General features: G+C 47.6%; 1 protein-coding gene across 1 annotated transcript in view; it reads right to left on the bottom strand.

Moving 5' to 3' along the window:
* Positions 1 to 12,743: 12,743 nt before the first annotated feature.
* The window catches only part of LOC134482310 (uncharacterized), a 445,899-nt gene continuing 437,719 nt past the window's right edge, over positions 12,744 to 20,923 (bottom strand). The window contains exons 5-6 of the mRNA XM_087589281.1: positions 15,834 to 15,933; positions 12,744 to 15,069 (exon numbers count right to left, since the gene is read on the bottom strand). Of these exons, the coding sequence (XP_087445407.1) occupies positions 14,965 to 15,069; positions 15,834 to 15,933 (205 nt within the window). The 3' untranslated portion in view covers positions 12,744 to 14,964. The remainder of the gene's footprint in view (positions 15,070 to 15,833; positions 15,934 to 20,923) is intronic.

The raw sequence follows: 20,923 nt of genomic DNA, 5'->3' as shown, positions 1-20,923 counted from the left end.
CCTGCGGGCTTTCCCAACCCATGTTTAGTGAACTGTCCTTTCAGCTCAAAGTGATGTTTGTACTGTAGTGGCGCTGAGCCACCTAGCGGGAGTGGCTTGTCCAAGGTCACAGAGGGAGGAGGTGACAGGTCATCTTAAAGGCTCTGTCATCTGTCATCACAGTACCTAGTCCTGCACTAGTGAGACCCTGAAGGCAGGTATCAAAGGGCAGACTGTAAACAAGAGCACTTTCATTTACAAACTTAAGTCAGAGAGAGCAATGGCGGCCTTCCTTCACCCTCCCTCTCCCTGGTGCATTAGAAACACTGCTGCCACAATGGTCCTCAGAGGAGTCTGCTGACTAACCCAGCCACAGCAAGGGGTGATGTTAGAAGATTCACTCCCTAGGAGGGGACATCCATCTAACTTGAGTGGGAAAGACACAATGCAGACAACTGAGGAGTATGGGATGGCCTCCATTGAAGGGAAGCCTATTTCAGGCATTACGGCTGCTCCTTAGAATGCATGGGGCAATGGGGAGAGGGCTGCTCAGACTCTGCTCCAGAAAATGAGGTCCAGTCTCATTTCTGAAAACCAGAGCCCACTCTTCTTTCTGCCTCTGGGGTCTTAGCTCTGCTGAGGGGCTGCTGTGTCTCTTTTTGAACCTGAGAAGGTTCATTTCAGCCTCAGTGTCTGGCGAGGTTGATGCCAAGCCTTGGGCTAGATAGCCAAAGTTATACATCTATCAACTTACATTGGACTCAATGGGAAATTCTACTTTATCTATCATTATGGTTGACATTTTATGAGGCATGAGTTGGATCTGGGAACCAAGTCAACAACCTCTAGTACTCCAGCTCAGGAGCTATGATAGGATAGGGTGGAACACAGGTGAGTTGGTTTCAAACCTGCGAACCATGTTCATACCCAGGCGTCTATGTGTGTATGTGTGTGGGGTGGGGAGCGTGTGCACACATGCATAGAGAGGAGGCATACATGTTGTATGCGTGTGTGTAGAAGCCGTAAATCAATAGCAGATGTCTTCTGGGATTGCTGTCTGCCATAGTTTTTGAGATGAGAGCTCACTCTGAAGCAGGTGCCCAGCCTAGGTTGGTGAGCCAGTGAGCTACAGGTTCTGTCTGTCTCTGTTTCCCCAGCACTGCTACTATGCCCAGATTTCTATGCGTGTGTTGGATTTGAACTCAGATCCTCATCCTTCAACGGCAGGCCCTTTACTGACTGAGCCATTTCCGCAGTGTTCTTAGCCACTCTTTTGAGTCTAAATCCACACGCACGTGCTGCTCAGGGCATGGATATTGCACACTTACAGGATAAGAAAATGAAGGTGTAATAAAAAAAGAATACTAGCCCCAGATCTTGGAGTCATTGAAAAAAAATGAACAAATGCCCCATCATCCAGGCTTCCTGACACCAAGGACTAATGAGGTGGCTAATGGCCCTGAGGATATCATGCAAGGACAGGGAAGCTGTTGAGGGACAGGTGGTGAGACAGGTATAGTTTGGCCCTACCTTAATGCCCAGGGACTTATGGGAGGATCGGATGAAGACTGAGAACAGAATCGTACTTTGAAAATTGCCCAGCAACAATGGCTGGGTAGCAACCTGCTCTCTTCACCCAGGCTCCCAGTCCATCCTAGAACCTGTGTGTGGCTGGAATTGAGACAGCTTGAAAATGTTTTTCCCTTTCTAAAACCCAAATGGAATTTGGTTACCACGTGGCAGCACTGGAAGACAGGGCCTTCGAGACAAGATTAAGTCTGTTTCATTTGGAGCAAGAGTAAGGCCATTCTGCCAGCAGGTTAATTCTTGTAGTTACCCACAGAGAGCATTGTGGTAAGTCGAGGCATTTCTCTTGTTGTGTCCCTTTGGCATGTACACCTATCTACTTCTTGTTTTGATGAGGCCCTTGTCACTTGCGGCCACCTAATCTTAAACCAGAACCATGAAGGTTCTAAGTGAACCTCTTTCCTTTAGAAATAACCCAGTCTCAGGTATTTTGGTATAGCAACAACAGAGAAACAGAAACAAGTGCTGCCCTGCTTCGGTCCCCGTGGAAGGGATGTGTGCAAACTATGACAGTGGTGACAGTTTGACCCTATTCATGCCAGTGCCATCACTTCTTAATTATTATAGTCTACCTCACAGCTTTCCAAATACCCACATGCACTTTATGGCTTTACATAATTGCCACGTGAGGACAATAGATCTAGTCTCCGGTCATGTGTATGACATGGGCAACATCCCAAAGTGATCACAGAATTGAGGTTCAAATGACCAGCCCTTCTCCAGCATCCTCTGCCAGTCCAGTCTGGATCTGCTCAGTGGCTCCATGGCTACCTTGAATCACCCAGAGGGAAGCTTGCAGGTGGGAAGAAGGCTAGCTGATCTCTTAATGTGACAGCCATCCTGTCCCCATGTCATCTCCTTAGCGTTATTGTCTCAGGGGCTCTGGCAGTTGGTGTGACATGAGGAACCGAGGGTCAACAAGAGGATGGGGACATCTTCTCTACCGATACTGAGAGCCTACATTTTCTTCTCACACAGCTCAGCGCAGCATGTATGTAGCTTTTCCTATAAGGTAGAAAGGAATGCCTGGATGGAGGGATAACATGAGACCTCTTTCTTTACCTTTGAACTTGAAGTGTGTACATTGCCACCACATGGCCTTGTCTGAGTTCCCGGCATCACCAGGACTGAGAAGCAGAGCAGGATGTGGGGCAGTGGCATGGTGACAGGTGACAGGGCCTGCTTGGTGCTGGTACTGGTGTGCCCATGAGAGTTTTTCTAAGAGACAAGCAAGTCACTAGTCCATCCCACCCAGGATCCCAATGAGATTGCCTAGGGACAACTGCTCACCAAGGAACACAGGGTGGTGTTTGTCACAGAGTCCAGCCAATCATGAAATCACCCACCCCACATGCCGCAGTTCCCTCTCCTGCCATCCCTGCTGAGCACTTAAAAGCAAGTGGGGGCAGCAGCTCACTCTCCAGCAGCTGAGACCCAGAATGCAATTAGACATGATGACCCAGACCAATGTCCTAGAGACCCAGAGGCTGAGGGTTTGGGAGTCTAAAGAGGAAAATGGCATGTGCTGGCTGGAGCAGCTCTGGGAAATTGTTGCTGGCATACAGAGCCTTGTCTTTATAATCTACCACATCTGGGCTTGGAGGGAGAGCCCCACCAGATGTTCGGAAAGCCGTTTTCTTCATTCTTTATAAAGCACAACAATGTACTGTGGTCAAATGCAAATGTGTACGTGTGTGTTCAAAGCATGTGCTCTCGCTGTTTAAGGGATGTTACATTCTATATGATGATACTTAGGGCCATAAATCACACCCACAGTGGTGTGGGGTGGAGGACAAGACAATATGCTCCTCTTCTCTCTCCCTGCTGTCTCAGTGCCCTGATTTCTCAGCCTCTTTCCAAACTGAATCATGTTGGAATCTTCAATAAGCCAAATCCAGGAGTGCCCTTCCTGCACCCCATCTGCTGGGAACAGGTTCCAAGTCTCTCAGTGCTTCAGAACACGGATCAGGCACAGCCCTGGGCATGTGGTTTTTCTCCATGTGTAATGCCTCCAACGGTGGTTAATTTATAAATTAGGCACTGTAAGAGATGAGCCGTAGCAACTCACAACAAAATGGAGCACTTATAACATTATATTGTAACGTGTTATATGAGCATGCTGCCTCTCTCTTGCTCCCTCTCAAAATACTTTTCATGCCGCATTTAAACACGAGCCCTCGTATGGCGATTGACCTGAGAACTGAGAAGACCATGAAATGACTAATGGATGGATAGTGGATGTAACATGTATTCACCGGCTGTAGGAATGATTCATGACTGGGCACCACAGAGCCGGGCAATATAAGATTTCATCATGCTACTCTGAATGGCACAGCATATATTAAGAAGCATATTAATACAGTTTCTTTCTGTAATTTTTTTTATTTAGCATTTTCAGATTGTGATTGACCAATGGCAAGCTAGCTTGCCAAGACAAGCGAAGCTGCAGACAGCAGAGCCTACTGTTCTTAAGTTGGAATCTTAGCCCAGCTGCCTGGCATCTGGGTGACCTTAGGTAAATTACCTACAGGCCGTCGCTCTATTTCTCCCTTCCTTTCCAGGATGAAAAGCACTGGCCTGCCTATAGGACCTCGATCATAGCTCATTCCAGTGGGAATACGGGAGAGGTATGTTCAGCTGACTCGAGATGGGCATGGTTCTTAGATGACCTTCATAGACATGAGGGAAATAGTTGATTGTTTTTCCCAGAAATCTGAGTCCACTGAGACACTGCCATCCTGCCTTAAACCCTGAAGGGGTCCTGTTACCTGAAGGACAGAGTCTTTCGGGGTTGAAGGAGGTGTGGAAACCACATCCCACAAAGGCATCCATCCAGGTCCTTCTTCCTACTGTGCCTAGAAGATTCTCTCCTACTTCCTCCCATGCCAGGGTCCCATGGCCTGGCCTGGAGTCTGTGAACAAGGCTGTGCCATTCATTCTACCTCTGTTTAGAACTTGCTCATCTTCTAATCCCAGTGGACGTCTCGGCCTACGAGAGTGGAAGCTCTGCTGGCTGCCTTCCGTACTCCAGGTGAAGATGATGCCGTTTCTGCTCCTAGCACAGTTTATCTGCTTTTGCCTCTATTTACCCACTGTGCCTGATACACACTGGAGAATCCTTTTGTACAATGACACCTGGTGGTTGAACTTGGGATCCCTTATGTATCCTCTAAGTCTTTTTTGTGTGTCCTGTGTGTGTGTGTGTGTGTGTGTGCGTGTGTGTGTGTGTGTGTGTGTGAGTATCTGTGTGTGTGTATGTGTGTATGAGTGTGTGTGAGTATGAGTGTGTGTGTATGTGTGTGTATGAGTGTGTGTGAGTGTGTATGTGTGTTTGTGTATGTATATGTGAGTGTATGTGTGTGAGTGTGTGAGTATGTGAGTGTGTGTGTGAATGTGAGTGTGTGTTTGTGTGTGTATGTGAGTGTATGTGTGCATGTGTGTGAGTATGAGTGTGTGTGTATGTGTGTGTATGAGTGTGTGTGAGTGTGTATGTGTGTTTGTGTGTGTATGTGAGTGTGTGTGAATGTGAGTGTGTGTTTGTGTGTGTATGTGAGTGTATGTGTGCATGTGTGTGTGAGTATGAGTGTGTGTATGTGTGTGTGTGAGTGTGTGTGAGTATGAGTGTGTGTGTATGTGTGTGTATGTGTGTGAGTGTGTATGTGTGTTTGTGTGTATGTATGTGAGTGTATGTGTATGTGAGTGTGTATGTGTGTTTGTGTGTATGTGAGTGTATGTGTGTGTGAGTGTGTGAGTATGTGAGTGTGTGTGAATGTGAGTGTGTGAGTGTGTGAGTGTGTGTGAATGTGAGTGTGTGTGAGTGTGTGTGAATGTGAGTGTGTGTGTGTGTGTGTGTGTGTGTGTGTGTGTGTGTGTGTGAAGGTGAGTGTGTGTGTGTTAGGTGGTGGTGGTCAGCATGCAGAGTGTCAGAACCAGTACCTCATGTTGGAGTCTCATCCTAGGGGAGAGACTCACCTGCATGGCATCCAGCCCCCTTGAACTTGGGCTGAACTCTGCCCAGGAGCTTCGCCCTGGGAAAAGAAACTGCATTTGCATTGATCCTCTGCAAAGCCATTCTCTTTAGGGTCATACATTGTTCCTTCTTGACATGGAACCTGGGTAACAGCAGTGCCCCCTCCCTCCTTGCTTGCTATGTAAATATGGGCTCCTTGAAGGATATTTATTGGCCTGCAGAAAAGATTCGGGGCAATCTGCTCTCTAGGTGAGTGATAAAAAAAGAGCAGCCAGCGGATAGGAGCGCCATCTTATTTACCACAAACCTCTTATTTATGGCCTCATAACCTTCTGATGGCCTGGTTCCCCTCCCCATCCACCTGGTTTCCTTCCCAGATGGAGAAATGTGCTGAGCCGAGGACTATTTGTCCAAGGTTCCTTTCTGCTTTAGTTTCGACAGCTGGAGCCAGACCGATTGATTTCCCTGGGACTACGTGGATGCTGATGAGGGCTGGGGCATGATGTTCTTGCTGCAGAATGTGGCTTAATATGGTCCGACAGATGGTGTTTGGGGTCCAGCCTATGCTGAGCACCCTCTGGCTGGGTACTGTGCAGGTCACATACATGCTTTAGTCAGTTCTTCGTGGTCTCACAAGGATGCAACATGTCCCCAAACCAAAAGTATTGTAGACCTAGGGTGCCCCCTTTCTCCATTATGTAGCCAGTTTACCTGTGTCACCAATGACATACCCTTATGTGGGCAGCCTCCTAGCCGCCCACTCACTAAGCAGCTGAAGCTCTGTGGATGGCACCCTTTCCTATCCTTCCATCCCCTAGGATGTATGCTGATATGGTCTTTGCCTAGTCCAGCTCCTATAACCCCAGCCTGATACTGCTGCCACATGGGCTTTCTGGGATCCAGTGTTTAGTCCCTCATCCATTCTTGCCCATGGGTTTCTGAGCAGACTTTCCAAACTCATGCTGACCAGGTTACTCACTGCTGGATTATTTAGACAAATCCTTGACCACAGTACTTAGACTGTTTTGGAAAACAGAGGACTGTTTTCGAAGAACAGGCCTACCATGGAGTCCTGAATGACTACTGTATCCCATGTGGTTCTTCTCAACTTTCTCCTCCTGTTTCATAGCCTCGTCCTTTGTGTAGCTGCTGCTGATTTCTCTTGAATGCCTCTTACCTTTCTCCCCTTTTATCCCCAACAGTCTCTACCTCAAGACTCCTTTTCTAAGTCACCTCCTTCTGCATCTTTAGAACAACCTTCCTGAAAGTTGGTCCAGATACCTGTTTTACCTTCTTTTGGCCTCTGAAACAGAGAACCACAAACCAAGTAGGTTAAATAGCAGAGACTTATCTTTCTACCATCCAGGAGGAACAGAGAGTGAGACCAAGGCATTGAGTATTTTGGCTCTCCCAGGGGCTGTGAGAAAGTACACATACTCGTCTCTTTCCCAGCTTGCAGGAACTTCAATCCTACACCAGCCTCTGATGTCTCTCGGCCTGTCTTCTCCCTGATTCTGTTTCCCCTCTGTCCCTTTAAGTGCTTTCACTGGATACTGCAGAATGATTTCATCTAAATAATCCTTGGGTTAATTGCATCTGCAAAGAGCCTCTTTCTAAATGTGACCAAGCAAGGTTACATTCATGGTACTGGGCATACATCTGGGGACCATGCCTCTCTTCTGTACAAGAAGGGCACTTATTCTTGGTTTCCTTTCTCAGTATGGTTATGGTTAGATTCCCTAGCATTGAGCTCTGGTGAGCTGTCACATGACTTGTCTGCTCCAGCACCCGGCACTAGGCATGGCTTGTGGACAAACATAAATAACAAAAGGACAGTGTGTGCACTGGTTGGTTCTTTCTCATGGTGCCAAAAAAAAAAAAATAGCCCAAGAGGAAAGCAAGGTGGGCCTAAGGCTGTGCAATAAATTGTGGTGACAGGAATTGGTTACTGCTATTTTGGTCACTGCTTGGGGATCCTGTGGAACATGTTTTTAGAGACCCTGCTGTGCCAAGACTGACCAGCTAGGGGGCCACCATTGTGCCAGGTGGATATAGCCCCTTGAAAGATAGTATATCCAGTCGACTTGCTTCTTGCCCAGTATCTTCAGATTCCAGGGAGTGGGGCATTCATACTAGGGGCCATGCCCTCATGTAAGCCCTAGATATAAATACTAGCCACGTTTCATAGGAGTGGCATGTGGGGGTTCAGAAATACAATGAGCATATAGCAGGCAAACTAGATGTATCTAGACCCCTGAAATGTTCCCTGCCCTCTTAGGAGCCTCTGTGGTGAAGAGCAGCCTTGTTTTGGAGGTATCTGGCTAGGCAGTCAGCTCAGACTTTATTCTCAGGGTGAGAAGGGCTCTCCCAAGTCTCCAGCTTTCTTTCTTGTGACTTGCTATTGTTCAAGACACTTTCTGCTTGGTGGGTATTGTGAAAGTTAGCCAAAGGAAAATAAAAGCCTGTCTGTCTGCTACCTAACAGGTTTCTTTAGCTTTCTGGAACCTCTAGTATACACCTCGAAGAGGGCTTCCCTTGCTTTCATCATTAGGGAGGTGTCCTGAGCTGGTGACTTCTATCTGAAGGTTGCACATCCCTGCAAATACTCTGACATCTTGCAACAGTCCCCCAACAGGAAAAACCAGAATGGCAGCATCAACCTCCTTGGAACACCAAGAGAAAGGAGCAGAATGGTATGTGTCCCTGAGGGAGTGTCAACATCCTCCATGACCAAAAAAAGCCTCTGACCAAAACACTCTACAGGATACCGCCTCAGACAGTCCTCTAGCAGCCTCTGATGAGCTGATAGGCACTTCTGCTACCTTACAGGGGATGAAACAGCGGGTCAAAGTATTAAGGACCTAGGAGTCCATAGCTCTTAAGGGGAAGAGTCAAGACGCTCTTGTGCTTTGTGCCTTCCACTTCCTTCTAGTGGCCAGATGCATCCACTGTGCTAAGTGCAGTTCTTCTTGTGGGTGTGGTTACCTGTGAGGAAGATAACTAGGCCTGTGTTGCTGGTTCTTCCTGGTCCCCTGGGAATGGACACATCTACTTACTACTATGACGGTTATGGGGTGCTCAGGACAGAGAACCCAATTTTGAGGGAGAGATCTGTGGGTGGGAATACCTGACTTGAAGAGGCAGATTCATGACAGGTGAGTCAAGTAGACAGGCCAGAGAGAAAGCTAGCTGCTCTGGGGAGAGGAGCCTGAGTAAGCTCAGGAGCTTACTCACCCAGACTGCCAAGTATCTGGAATGACAAGGTATGGGTTTGCCTGGAATCCTGAGTATCAGGAGGGGTGAGGACCAGATGGTAAGGTGGAAGGAGAAAGTGCCAGACCCCAGGAGGCTGCAGGACAGCTGGGAGCATGGATCATGGGCAGGTGGGAGAACAGAATGGGTTTAAGCAGGAGGAATGTGTTCAAATTTATTTTTTCAAAGGATTATTCTGGAAGCTTTGTGTGGATCGGGGCCAGGTTTTGGGAGGTGAGAGGTGGTAAGGACTTTGGGAATGTAGAAACTGGCAGAAATGCAAAAATAAGTTGGAAGCTATTTGGAGGTATAAAAACAGCAGGAACTATCGCATTTGGGAGGGAAACTCAAGGGCGAAGGACACATAACAGCTCCCAGGACACCTGCTTGAGGCTGGCAAAACAGTGAGATGACATGAACACAAGGGAATCCGCTTCCCACGGCTGTGGCTGCCCATACTGGGGATGCCCAGTGGGGCTCTGGGTCTGTCACTTGAGGAAAGGAGCGGGATCAACCAGCTTGAGGTTGATGTACTGGAAAATAAGAAGCAAGAGGGAGACCTAGATAAAATTGGTACCAAGGAGCCAGAGAGCTGACTCAACAGTTAAGGTCACTTGGTGCTCTTGCAGAGGACCTGGGTTCTATGGCCAGTATCCACGTAGTGGCTCACAACCCCAGTTTCTGGGTATCTCACAGGCATGCATATAGTGCACACTTGCCACACATGCCTGCAGTCAAAACATTCATATACATAAAGTATATTAATAAATCCTAAAAATTTAAGGTTAAAAAAATAAATGAAGATTCTAGAAGGAAGGCCACAAGGGGCAACCCAGTAAGAGAATAGTCAAAAAAGATGAGAGACTAGAAAGATTTCAGGAGCAGCCAATTCCATTGAGTCCAGTGACACAAAGACCCTGTGAGGTAAGGCAAGTACTCACTGGACTCAGCCGGTTCTTCAGGGTCAGTCTACAGTTGTCGAGGTCTGATACAAACATGGGTGGAAGTAGATGCCAAAGCAAGGACAGAGCAGTGGTAGCAAGTGGATATGGGACCCCTTCGCGCAAGCTCTTTCCCAGGGTTGAAGGAGAAAGGAGGCACAACATACGGAGTCATGAACAGGGAGGTCCCTTTCTTTTAATGGCATCCATCTCTAGCTTCATGGAAGAAGCTTGCATAGGGATGCTTAGCTTGTTCAGTCCTCAGTAAGACATGACCTGAAGCCCTTGAAGGCCTACTCAAGTGGGTGCAGTGAACATAGGACCTCTCCCTTTCTTCTTCAGAGATGCTCACTCAGTGGTTGTGATCCAGCTTGAAACCTGGGTTTCCCTCCCTGCATCTGGCTTCTCCCATCACCTTTCTCTGTCTAAAGCATTCCACAAATGGTCATCTGATTGTTGATTTCCCTAGTATAACAGTTCCAGGGTGCCCTGACTTATTCAAGCTCAAGAGTCAGCACGTGGAGCCGTTGTTGGTACACAGTAGGACTGAATTTGATCTTAGGCTCAGGAGACCACTGATGGTTAATTACCACATGTCCTTTGGTTTCTGGTGATGTGATTAAACATAACTAAAGCAACTCGAAAGGGAAAGCATTCATTATATCTTACAGGTTACAGATACCATCAAAGAAAGCCAGGGCGAGAAGAGCTCAAATGGGAATGGGAAGGCAAGAACTGAAGCAGAGATCATGGACGAATGGAAGAACATTCTGTACTGATTTGCTCTCTATGGCTTGATCAATTTGCTCTCTTATGCAACCTAGGAATATCTACCCAGTGGTGGCACTACCCACTCTAGGTTGGATCCTCCTACATTAATTATTAATCAAAAACATCCTCCCAGATGTGTCCACAAGCCAATCAGATGGAGACAATGTCTCAGTTGAGGGTCCCTTCCCAGGTGACTCTAGTTTGTGTCAAAAAGACAAAAGCTGCCTAGCACGCACCACAGGATGTATCAATTGTCTTCATGTTCCACAGGAGCTCCCTGGCAGCAGAAATGTATCAGGATTGGAAGATGACTATGATGAAGACAAGGGGGTTCCTGAAGGACTTAGGGCCAATTGAGGGATTGTTGCTGGAGTCTGACTTGCAAATCTCTTCTACCCCTTCCTCCAGACATAGGGCTGGCAGCACCACAGGCAGGCTGGCTGGCCATATGGCCCAATAGCAACAAATGCTACAAAGTTGAAGTTCAGGAAGGTTCAGGAGTTAAGGATGAACAGAGTATCAACACCACAGGGGAATCTACAAAGTAGCTCCTGAGCCCCCCACCCCCAGAACTTGAGCAACAAAGATTTTTATCTCATATTCAGCCCTTTTCACTTTTCCATAGAAACAAATTAGAATGTTCTCTTTCTTCTTTGGACCTCCGTGTCTAGTCTGTTTTTCTTAGTAGAGCAAACACAATGAGAATAGGGTTAAGAGAACAAAGAGTCCTCCATGACCTAAAATGGGCTCTGTTTTACTTTGCTTTGTTCTCAGGACTCAGAGATCCCAGGAACCTAGGAAGAAAATTGTGGCATCTGGTGGGATCTCCATGTCTCTTCTTTGGTTGACTTTTGGAGCCAAAACAACCCCAAGAGATGCTAGAGAGAAGAAAGAGACAGAGTTAGTAGGATGGCTTTCACTGCCTTACCATTCAGAGCCCTGTCCTCACCAATCAGTGTGTGCGTGTGGCGGTGTGTGTGTATGTGAGGGGGGCACAAACCTTCATCTGGAAAAGGAACTTAACTAGAGTCTATCTCTTGACTTCTCCTCACCTGACTGTCTTGGAGGCAGTCAGGCATTTCTAGGAAAATGCAAAACTTTATCTCTCTAGAGTAACAAAAACAAAGAAGAGGAGGAGGAGGAAGGGGAGGAGGAGGAAGAGGAAGATTTTGCAGTTGTTGACAGCCAAAGTAGGGGAAAGTACAGAGTTCAAATGGTCACAGATTTGGGGTGCTGTTGACCATAGCCAGTAGATTCTGCAACATGTTTATAATGTCTGGCAAAAAGTCCCTCTTTCAGGCACATGTGTGTGTCCATGTACACACAGATATACACATGTACACACAATCAGCCGATACCAGAAATGTGTTCGGTGTCTGGGTCAAAGAAAATATGCTCTGTGCTTGCATTTCATATAACATCTTCTTCAATCCCACGGTATAAGGGATGGCCAATTCTACTCTGTATGTTCTAGAAATTAACTGACAGATGCATAATTTGCTCCTTTCTCTTTGTTTTCACCAACTTGTCTCTCTTTGCTTCACATTTCTCCTGCTTCCCCAGACTCTTGTCTTGTTTCTCTACTCTTTCAGTCTCTCAGTTGCCCTCCCCGCAGCCCCTCTGGCTGGCACCTTCCTTCCTCCCCTTTCTTTTCTCTGTGGCTGCTGCTTTTCTCTTTTCTAACTCTTCCTCTTGGCCTCTCTAGTCTCTTTTTTTCTTCTTTCTCTTCCAGCATCCCTGCCTCCCAAGGCCAACACACTGAGCTGAGACCTGCGCTCACTTGGCTTTAATTAGGATCCCTTCAGAAACCTTGACCCCAGAGAGAGCTCAGCACTCAACTTCCAATTTCCTTAGCTCTATCTCATAGCCTCCCCCCTCCAAGCCTTTAAGAGCAAGAAGCCAATAAAAGAGATTTAGAACGGACATGTGGATGAGGAGAGGCCTGAAGGCACCCCACCTCCTCTTCTTCCTACTCAACTGTGAGGTAGCTCCCCTTTGGCAGGAACCTGCAAACTTCAGCCTCATGGAGCTTAGCCAGAGTGATGCTGTTCTCAGGCTATGGCACCCCAGCTTTTCTTGCTCCAGTGCCCCAGGACCTGGCTACAAAGGACTCTGAATTGGGAGAGCACCTCAAGGACTGGACTGCTTAGCAACAAGTACTGACATTTTTTCCAGACATGCCCCAAGGCATCTTGGGAAGAAGCTACAAAGTTAAACAGAAACAAACGGTGAACTCGGTAATTGCACACACTCCTATTTTTCTTTAGAGACCAACTGGATCTCATTACAGTAGGCTCCTGAACGTAGACAGAGAAATCCTTGTCGTCACCCGTTAAATATGTCTAATTTTACACACTGTCATGTAGTACTCCATCCAGCTGGCTCTCTTCAAGGAGGAGGAATGAGTGATAGTCACTTGGCCTGTTTCTCAGCATGTAGGTTTTTCTTTTCTTCCTTTTGTTTCTTAAGGGAAAGCTGGAGTGATTCTTTGTCTCCTGTTGGTCTTACAGCATACCTGACATCTGCAGCAGGCTTTTAATTCATCCAAACCAGAAACTGTTAGTCTAAGGCTGGTAGGCCATGTTGCCTTACCTGAGCGCCATCATTTAGCCAGTCCTCGGTTTCCCCAGCTGTACTGTGAGGCCACCTAGTATTTCCCAGGGCCTCTGTGCTGCTAAGCGTTGCTGCTGCTCGGACCCACTCTGTGCTTGCCAAGACTTTAATTACATCAAAATGCTGAGCAGAGTCTGGTTTTTGTTAAGACTTTTGCTTACAGAACTGTCTTCCAAATCAAGAGCCTTCCTGATGCTTTTTAATAAGCCTGGACCTTAAGGAGAAATGAAAATGGCAACATGGAGCCTCCAAGTGCACTCAGTTCCCCATAATGAAGTGTGCACAGAGGACACACATCCGGTTCAAGGACTTTACACAAACTTATCGTAACTTAACAGTCATAAGCTAATAGTCACAGGGAATTAATAATGGGGATGTGGCCATTTGAGCAGTGAGATGGTCCCGTGTCATGGAATTTTTGCAGCTAAACCCTCTTGAGTTTCTGTACACTAATAGCAATTAGCTCCTGAGTTAATGGCAGCTGTGGTCATAATGAGATTGGAATTGATCATTTGGAAGCGGGCTCCCATAAGCTGGCCTTATGAGCCATTTCAGCCACAAAGTACTGCCTTGACCCCTTCTCCTCATACTTTTCTTCATGACCCCATCTTCAGGGCTCCCCGGAATCAGCATTCAGGCTCCTTCAATATACAGTCACATTGGGCAGGACACACGACAGAAGCACTATAACCCATGCAAGCAGGGATTCTGAGCCAAACAGATTCTGTTCACCAATCCTGTCTTGAACCCTTTCTCATTGGTAGCTTCAGTCCATCTTAGGTTTACCTCCATCACCCAACATCTCTGGACAGTGAGTTAGCCTCTCTCCGAGTCTCAGCAGCCTTAGCCATAAAGAGCACGCTACCTACCAAATTGGCTGGGAGTAAGGATGAAAACAGGCAAATCTATCCTGAGGACAAACTGTCAATGTCTGCCTTTGTGTATCAGTTAGCTCGTTCTGTGTAACAAATCACTCTCCAAATTAGTAGTTTACCAAAACAATCATTTTGTTTTGTTTTTGAGAGTTACAGGGATCTACTGGGGGTTTTCCCTGGACACTCTCCTGTATCTACTTTGGTTGCTTGATGGATGATTGGATAGCTAGATGGTTTGAGTATAATTCATGCACACTTGTGCTTGTCAGGCATTGAACCTGAGTCATGGGAGTGTGAAGGTATCCTCCAGCAGGTTAGCCTGGGCTCACTCACATAGCAGTCTCAGGATCATTAAGCTCAGAGAGGAAAGACAAGTTTCAGTGACTAGAGCTTTCTAAGTCTCCTATGTTACACTTGCTGTCGTCCCATTGGCCAAGGGAAAGCATGCAGCCACACCTAGCCACACTCTCCCTCCCCTGTGGGAAAAGGGCAGACATTCGGAGCTGGAAGGAGTTTGCGTTCGTCTTTCTGATATCACACCCACCTTTCCGTTAGTTAGCTTCATTCATCTGCAAGATAGTAGGCATTTCGGAAATGACTATTGGTGCATGAAGAGTGAGTTACGGAAGGCAGTTTCCAATTGTTCACAGTAAAACTGAGGAGCCAGCATTGGGGGATGGCTCAGTGGGCAAAGTACCTGCTGTGCAAACATCAGGGCTAATGTCTAGACTCAAGCACCCACAAAAGCAGCTGGGCCTGATGATGCATGCCTGTAACCCTGGCACTGGGCCACAGAGACAGGAGGATCCCTAGGCTTGCCTGGCTAGCCGTCTTGCTGAACCAGCAAGCTCCTGGTTTGTGTCTTTGTCCCTAAAGATAAGATGGGGGAATGACTGAGTCCACTTCCAGCCTCCACATGTGCATGTGCAACACCCACAGGCACAGGCACATACTTGTTTAAAAAAAATAACTTAGCCTAAAAGGAAATTAATAAAGCCGAGTCTCCATGATGTGGCATGACTTGGCCAGGACTTCTCGGAGCGTGGGCAGTGGCGATGAGACAGACCTCCGTCCATGTTTTCTGAAGGAAACAGTTAACATAAGAGAATTGAACAGTCTCTCAGAACCATAAGTCTCCCACCTCCACTTCCCCAGTGCTTCAGAGACCTGTCAGCTGTGTGCTTTGTATTCCCCCATTTTAAGGCCTGGGGGTGGTCTCATGCCCCCCATATGCCTGGATGTTGGAAGGTGACAGGCCGGGACAGTTAGTGTATCTCCCTGCAGAGTGGGGGCTGTGGAAGGGATGGCCCCACAGCCTTCCCATCCCCCTTTGTCTCCGGCTTCCTGGGGCTGCAGCCCATGAGTCAATATGTAGATAATCATAGTGCCAGCTTTGCATTGTCTGAACAAAAGGTGATTAAATTACCCAGGAATCAATTCCAGGGCTGTTTTTCCTTTCTTATTTAAAGAGCACAAACTATTTTCTCCCAAGGATAAAAGATCAATATTTGAGGAAAAATTGGGCTTTATACCATCCCTATCAGAGGCTCTTCCTGACCAAGGGAAGTGTGGGGAGATGCTAACTGCCTTCTCAGTTGAAGGCAGAGAGGGCCACAGAAGAGAATTGGGAGAACCAAGCTCTCCCTTCCCTCTAGATTTATCTACACGTTTTTTCCCCTCTCTTTGCATATGTCATGGGAGTTTTGATCTGTAGGAATTATCTGCCTTAGTAACACTCACCCTTTCTGGCATGTTAGGTTTATCAGTCAGCCTAGCCTAAATTGTACGATGCAGTAACAAAGAGTCCCAGCGGCCCACAATAACACAGCCTTACTCCTTACTCACATTGCATATCTTTTCCCATAAGTCCTGGCTATATTCTTTTCCATCTGCATTCCAGCACAGAGCCGAGAGAGCAGCATATCTCCCAGAGATTTTGAGGCTCCTGGTTGAGAGAAAACAGAGTAGAAGTCAATAGCTCTCAGAGCTTCTGTTCAGAAGCACTATAGTTCACTTCTGCCCACATTTCATTGGTTAAATCGAATCAAATGGCCAAGCCTAATGGGGTAGAGAGGAATAATCTTCCATGGAAAAGACCAGCGAATATTTTAAACAATAATATAATCTAACACATATGGCCTCTACTTGGGTCTGCTCAGGGTTGGTGTTTAGACAAGGGTGTGAGTTTTCCAGGGCTGGGCTAGAGCGGAAGGGGAATGAGACTCAGGGGTACTGTGGGGGACGTGGGGGGCCCACTGGCTCTGACTCTGTCTGCTTCAGTCTCCAACAGAGGAAATGTTAACAGGCACTTCTGTGAAGCCATTTGCTTATGAGCCTCGCAAGTTTCCAGACACTTCAGCTTGAAGCGGCCCCAAGAACTGCTGGACTAAAGCCAGTAGGTTGGGCTGTCTAGTCCTATTCTGAGGAACAAACTGTCCCCTCCTCTGAAGGTCACACAGGCCACGAGGGCTGCATGCTGGTCAGATAGCTATTAAGGAGCCAAGTGCCCCCTGTAAGAACATGATATATTTAAGTCCACTGTAATTCAGATCTTGAGTTCCATTCAGTAAATATCAGAGACCCTCAGACTCAGTCAGCTCCTTCACCTTGTCAGCCACGTGGCCTTTGACTGTCAGTCATCCTCCTGCATCTTGCATGTCATCGTTGTCTGCAATAAAGTAAGACAAATGCCTTCGAAGCAGCCCTTCCTTCACCAAGAACAGCATGGCTCTGTGAAGAGAGTTGCCTGTGGCTCCCCATGAGTCTGATAAAGACTGTGTATGTGACGTCTCTGGTCACCCAGTGTCTCTGGAGGCCATGTCAGATGTGAAGATGGATCCTCTGGGATCTCTAACAGGTGGCCGTGGCACACAGAGAGCAGGCAGAGCTGTTACCTCATGTGAGGAATGTCTTACTAACGGGAGGGTCAAGAGACAGAGTCACCTGAGATACTGTTTCTCCATCGCAGGAAAGGAATTGGTGTCTGCCTCCCAAGGGCACTCTGAATGATGACAGACATGGAAATTGGGAGTGCACCAGAATCTGAGAGTCTTAGCCTTGGACAGATGTATCTAAATTGGGGCTTGAGTAGGTGTGATCTCAAGGACAACAGCATAAAAAACACATGACCTTCAGAGTAGCACATTTTCTGGCCTTGCTTTGTGTCTTTGAAGTCCCCTTCCAGAGACAGCTCTAGAAGGTTTTGACTGTAATTCATATTTCTTGATTCTAATGCCAATTCTGATTGGTTCTTCCAAGGGAGGCATTAGCTACAGAGCTGGGGCTTCCACTCATGGAGACAGGACCTCTTAGCCTTTGTCCAGGTACATAAAAGATTTTCATGATTCCCTGGGTCTGTCCCTTGATGTCTAAGAAGCATCGGTACACACTGATACCCAAGGCATACATGTCCCCAGGGCAAGTCAAGGGCAGCACTATGTGTCTGCTCTAAGTGCTTACAAGCACATGGGGCTCCACTTTGTCCACCTACCATTTCTTAGCTGTGATCAATATGTTTTTTCTCCTCTTCTCCCAGCTCTATCATCTTTTCCTTCCTTGAATTGAGAAGGACTGCAGCATGGCCCAAGGACTGTCAGGTTCTCCTTCTGACTCTGGTTCTTCTGTCAGCTCTGAGAGGTAATCAAGACCTTCTGAGCATGCGTACAATCACAGCTCAAGAGAAGGAGAGATGTGACAGTCACCTACTCCAACAATGGTCCCGTACCAGGCCCCAAACTAAAGCCTGGGAAGGGTCTGGCTGCTGTTCTACTGCAGAGTAACCTACCAAGTACCCCGGCAGCCTTTCCTGTTTGGGATGCACTGCTCCTGCTTGTCCACGGGTGGCGCTGTTGTCTGCATCCCAGATGAAGACTGGAGGAACCAACAGTACAGCCTGGTGAGTGGTGAGCACCAAGAGCCCCATAATATGGCTGCCATTGTGTATTCTTATGGTGTTCAATACCTACCTGCTGCTGGGACCAGCCAGACCTTCTTGGGTCTAGTCCAGGCCTGGATATGACCTAAGTGATGGCCTCTGTACTGGTATGCTGGGCAAACTGGTCTGGGTTCCACACTGGCTTCTCCTGGGTTGGCTGATGCATTTTATTTAAAGGAATTGGGCACCATGTTTTTCTTGGCTCTCAGTAGGCCTGGGAAGAGTCATAGATAAGGAAACTGGGATGCAGGCAACCCTGACAGGATCCAAGGATCAAGAAACATCATCCCTTTCTCTGATGGAGCACCAAGTTCAGTAGTCTGACACCATGCTCCTCTGTAGAGCTACCAAGGCCACTGTAGACCCCAAGATGCTGGACCTACCCTCTAGGGTGGGACCTGAGACCTATTTGCAATTGGTTTCTCCGAGCTATGCTCATGCAGCTAAGGGCTGGGGCTGTCTAAGTCTTACATACCCTGTCAGGCTGACCTAGCCACTGGACAGAACAAACCATGACAAAGATGGTCTGTCTAAGTACAGGGTTTGAGAGAACAGAGACAGAATGGGGTAGACTGGCCTCTGTTAAAAATGCATCTGTGCATCCAGGGAGATGGAAATGCAAGACTTTATTCTGTGATGGTGTCTAACTTACCTGACTGAGTCATTCTGCGTGGCTCAGTTTTATAGGAACCACCTATAAAATTGGGTATGAGAAACTTTACACTACCATGGGCTTCATGGCCCCAGCATACCTCAGCAGTCAGAAATAAATGGCACCAGTTCTGTTCAGGCTCCTTGGATGGGTCCATCTGTCCTTAGCGCTGCTGCTGTGTTTCTCTCTCTCTGTCTCTCTCTGTCTCTATCAATATATATATATATATATATGTATATATATATATATATGTACATATATATGTGTGTGTGTCTGTGTGTCTGTGTTTATGTCTGTCTGTATGTGTGTCTGTCTCTGTCTGTCTCTCTGTGTTTATATCTGTCTCTTGTGTGTGTGTGTGTCTGTCTCTGTGTGTATATGCCTGTCTCTGTGTATATCTGTCTCAGTCTATTTCTGTGTCTTTCTGTCTGTCTCTGTGTGTTTGTCTCTCCTTGTCTCTGTCTGTCTGTCTGTCTGTCTGTCTCTGTGTGTATGTCTGTCTGTCTCTGTGTCTATCTGCCTCTGTGTGTGTGTGTATTAAGCACATCTACATACGCATCCTACACATGTGTATGCACAGACCTACGCATGCCCATCCTTTCAATAGAGCATAAGCAGGATATTGGTGCCCTGTTCTATCCCTCTCTGTCTTATTCCCTTGGGATAGGGTCTGTCGTTGAACCTGGAGCTACCCTGGCAGCCAACAAACCACACTGATCCTCTTGTCATCTCTCTCCCTCCCAGCTCCAGGCTCCAGGAATGCAAGTAGCCATGCTTGCCTCCTTCTTTAATGCCGGGGCTGGAGATTGAACTCAGCTTCTCAGACTTGCACAGTAAGTGCTCTTACCCTCTGAGTCAGTTTGCCAGCCTGGAGCCTCTGTCTTGTAACAGATGGCATCTAAAATCCCCTCCCAAAAGGCACTGGGGAGTTGCTTTGTGTCTATGACTGCGTTTGCTCAACCATCCAGGAGAAAGGGCTTCATGCCTCTCTCCTCCCTCTTTTGTGTGTCAGACAAGCTCAGAGAGTCTAAGTGGTCCAGTCAGGGTCTCATAGCTAAGATATGGCGAAGCTAGGAGTCATGGGGTGGCTGGGGAGGTGCCAAGGATACTTGCCTGTGTAGCCTTCTCAGGAAGGCTCTGAGGCTTCAGCACCTCAGCCTCCTGGCTAATTGTTGACAGGTTTCCTGGGAGAGGACATGATGCTTGCAGTCAAGCTCTCCTATTTATCTCTTTCCTTCCTCCCTCCCTCCCTTCCTCCCCTCCTCTCTCTCTCCTTCCCTCCCCCTCTCTTTTTCTCCTCTGTTCTCCTTCCCCTTTCTCCTTTCTGCTTTCTCCCTCCCCCCCAACCCCCGCCCAGTCTCCCTCCTTTTCTCCCTGTCTAGCTTTCCTTTCTTGTAAGCCTGCCATGAATCAGGAGAGGGAGAGGCACTAAATAAACAGAGATGGATTGGGGCAGAGGCTTTGGAGTGGAATAATTTTTTTTTCTAAGCTGCCTTTTCCCTTCGCCTTTTTCTGCAAGCTGCCCCTCTCAGGAGCTTCAAAGAAAAGCCTGCTCCCAAGCAGGATCTTTCGCCTGAGCCAAAAGCCATTTATCTGGAATATTAATATGCCAGCAGCTGCCTGTGACAGTACCTGCCGCTGATCACACACGCCCAGCCACGGTCCCTCCTGGGAATGCTCTGGAGGCTCCAGGAAGCTAATGGGCCCCCTGGGGCACATTCCAGTTACCTTTTGTTTGTCTTTCCGGAAGCTTCTTGCAATTGCTAGCTGAGCCTGTCCCCAGTGGACCTCTGGGGTGGGACAGGGACACTCAGTGCAGATAGACTCCCACCTCACCTTAGGTGATTGCTCCTTCTCACTTAGGGCGAGATGCTGGGGAGGTGGGGGGAGGGAGGGAGAAGACAAGATTCTCAAGTGCTGCTCCCCACATAGCACCTGTCCCTCCACTTTCAATGAGCTTCATCTTGTTAAGCTCACAGTAAGATGAAAATATCTTAACATGAAAACGCTTTTAGTACACCTCCTGACCTATCAAACACCTTAGCTTAGCCAGACTCGTGTGTGTGTGTGTGTGTGTGTGTGTGTGTGTGTGTGTGCGCGCGCGCACACAGGCGTTTAGAGCAGTGGTTGTACTTGTATGTGAGGGGGTTAACATCAAGCATTTTCCTCAACTGCTTTCTACTGTATTTTTTGAGACAGGGTGTCTCAGTCAAGAGTGGGTGACCAGTGAATCCCAGGGAGCCTTCTGTCAGCACTGGGGTTACGAGTGCATATTGGTTTAACTAGCTTCTTACATCAAAATCAGGCCTTCATGCTTGCATTTGAGCCATCTCCCCAGTACCCCCCAAC

Source organism: Rattus norvegicus, chromosome 16 (assembly GCF_021556685.1).
Source record: "Rattus norvegicus strain SHRSP/BbbUtx chromosome 16, alternate assembly SHRSP_T2T, whole genome shotgun sequence".
NCBI lineage: Eukaryota > Metazoa > Chordata > Mammalia > Rodentia > Muridae > Rattus > Rattus norvegicus.
The sequence above is the reverse complement of the archived record's forward strand: the minus strand, read 5'-3'. Positions and strand labels throughout refer to the sequence as shown.